Here is a 2,614-nt window from a genome sequence, read left to right as displayed (position 1 = left end):
TTGGCTGGCTACAAGAAGCGTTTCCAAGCTGTGATACTTGCCAAATACATTGCTTACGATTTGAAAGGACAATCCAGTTTGTTTGAACCATTCTGATCCCCTGAACACCCTGTTTATGACAACTTTCAACATAAGTTAAATTGCAATTGGCTGACCTGTGAGGTTGTCTTGTAGGTCTTGAGCAGCAGAGCAGCTCGAGTCTCAAGGAAAGTCCACAACTTGATCTCGTTCTCCCAGCTGACAGGGAACTCGCTGTTGCCCAGGGTGAGAATCTTATTGATGGCCCGATCTCCAAACAGATAGTCCTTCAGTTCCTCTGAAATCAAATCAAACTAAATATTAGTATTTTTTTCAAAAGAAACCAAAGCACAAATGCAAGCCATTAGAGAAAAGTAATGGGCTTGTATGTCTTACAAACCCATTAATTTAGTCAATACATATCCTACAGAAAGGAAGCTAGTTTTTTCTTCCCACTAAAAAAAAAACAGACAAAAGGTTAGATGCATGCTTGTTAGATGTCAGAGTAGAGGTCTTCATGGGTCTAAAGTTTTGGACCTGTTCCCAACAAGACCCATGAAAAACTGCTGACAGCGGCGGATATTTTACTTTTTAACCAAACAGACCCAATCTAAAATGGCAATCAGAACTGGTCTGAAATAAGGTCAAAATAATTCACCCTTATCTAACATGAGTCAACTCAAACAGATCCAATTAACCTCTTAAGCCCTAAGCTTATCTGCAGGATATCACTTGTAACCTTCCGCTTTCTTTTTGTTGTAATTTTAAACTCCGGTGGATTTTGGAGGACTATGGTTACCTGGTCCTCAGATCTCTGCAGGGTAAATCCAGACAGCTAGCTAGACTATCTGTCCAATCTGAGGACTATGGTTACCTGGTCTTCAGATCTCTGCAGGGTAAATCCAGACAGCTAGCTAGACTATCTGTCCAATCTGAGGACTATGGTTACCTGGTCCTCAGATCTCTGCAGGGTAAATCCAGAAAGCTAGCTAGACTATCTGTCCAATCTGAGGACTATGGTTACCTGGTCCTCAGATCTCTGCAGGGTAAATCCAGAAAGCTTACTAGACTATCAGTCCAATCTGAGGACTATGGTTACCTGGTCCCAAGAAAGAGTACACCTTTAAATAACTCAAAATTAATTATTAATTGGGTTGGCAGAGATACTGTATGTAGCCAGAGACATTTGTGTTCACCTTGGAGGAGAAGCCAAAAATGTAAGAAAACTAGCGGCCTGTGGCAATATTAAGAAGCGTATGCACCCCGGCAGAGATGTGCCTGCGAAGGGCCAAGATGGCAGAGTTGTGGCGCCCGGGGCAGATGAGCAACACTGTCTGATGCCGGCAGACATTAGGAACAATTGTGCAACACTGGAGAAGATTGCAAGAAGATTTGGAGGGTTTGAAGAAAATTTGCCACTTTTGAATTACATTTTTTTTGTCTACTGAGGTTTTTATTTTGTAGTCATTCCATGCTTAAGCCATAAACATGCTGAGTCACCTTCTCTTTCAGTAATCTTTGTCAGAGGCTTAATCATGTTTAAAGGTAGAGAATTGGCGTTTTAGAACATTAACATGAGGTGGTCAGATGTAATGTGATAAAGATCAACAGCCTTCATGTGTTTTGCCTTATTATTTCATGTACAGTATGTCTTATTAGAGCATGTACTGTATATACATATTGTTTTTCTGCACTCTTCCCCAAACTCTTAGTTGTTGTCCATTATCCCGTCCTCTTTCCTTCATTCTGTTTTCTGATTTGGACATGTCTAGAGACAGTATCTTTTAAATACATTTTAATAATAAATTATTAACTTATCGGAATCGAGCAGCAAAACGTTCTAGAGAAGATTTTTTTATTTATTTTTTTTACAACCCATGTCTTCACTCATTTCCCCGTCCGGTTGTGTCGACTGTGCCGCCTCAGTCATCTGCCTGGCTGCTGCCTCTACCCTACCCGCTGCCACTCTGGCCGCAGTCCCTTAGGATTCCTAGCTCCAGCTCGGTGCTAAACGCCAAATCCCACCAGTTAATTCCCCTCCACTAACATTAGATAAACCTCAAAAAGAGGAGACGCTCATTTCACAGCATCTCCTCCATGGCCCAGGATATCAGACTAGACAATCGGTACGATGTCCTTATCTTGGATGAATTTCCACCGCTCGCTGTGTCCTTAAGTGAGCCCAGGGGACCCGATTCTCCACCAGCCATCTTATTGATCTCACCTGTGTGCTACCCTTCCTCCCACGCGCTGCCGCTCAAAAGAGAAACTTCACTCCAGCTCTGTGTTACAGAAAACCAAATACCACTGGAGTATGAACATCTTGAACTTGTCAAACAGTTTAAATGTAAGGAACAGGAATTTGCATCGAGAGCAACTCCGGGTAGTGTCCCATTTCGACATGGGACTGCAGGGATCGAACCACCGACCTTCCTATTGGTAGACGACCGCTCTACCATGTGACTAACAGCCGCGCCCAATTATGAAACCTTTGTTCTCTATTCAGTATTTTCAATTAGCAAATTGCAATCTAGAAAGATTCTTTTTTTCCCCCTTCATTTGATAGTGACAGTGGATAGACAGGAAAGGTGGGAAA

General features: G+C 42.3%; 1 protein-coding gene across 4 annotated transcripts in view; it reads right to left on the bottom strand.

Annotated features, from left to right (window-relative positions):
- Nucleotides 1-2,614, bottom strand: part of setd3 (SET domain containing 3, actin histidine methyltransferase) — a 74,318-nt gene that overhangs the window by 15,802 nt on the left and 55,902 nt on the right. For all 4 annotated transcript variants that reach the window (XM_032500655.1, XM_032500653.1, XM_032500654.1 and 1 more), the window contains one exon: nucleotides 156-316. In XM_032500655.1, the coding sequence (XP_032356546.1) occupies nucleotides 156-316 (161 nt within the window). The remainder of the gene's footprint in view (nucleotides 1-155; nucleotides 317-2,614) is intronic.

This window comes from Etheostoma spectabile, chromosome 20, assembly GCF_008692095.1.
Source record: "Etheostoma spectabile isolate EspeVRDwgs_2016 chromosome 20, UIUC_Espe_1.0, whole genome shotgun sequence".
Lineage (NCBI taxonomy): Eukaryota > Metazoa > Chordata > Actinopteri > Perciformes > Percidae > Etheostoma > Etheostoma spectabile.
The sequence above is the reverse complement of the archived record's forward strand: the minus strand, read 5'-3'. Positions and strand labels throughout refer to the sequence as shown.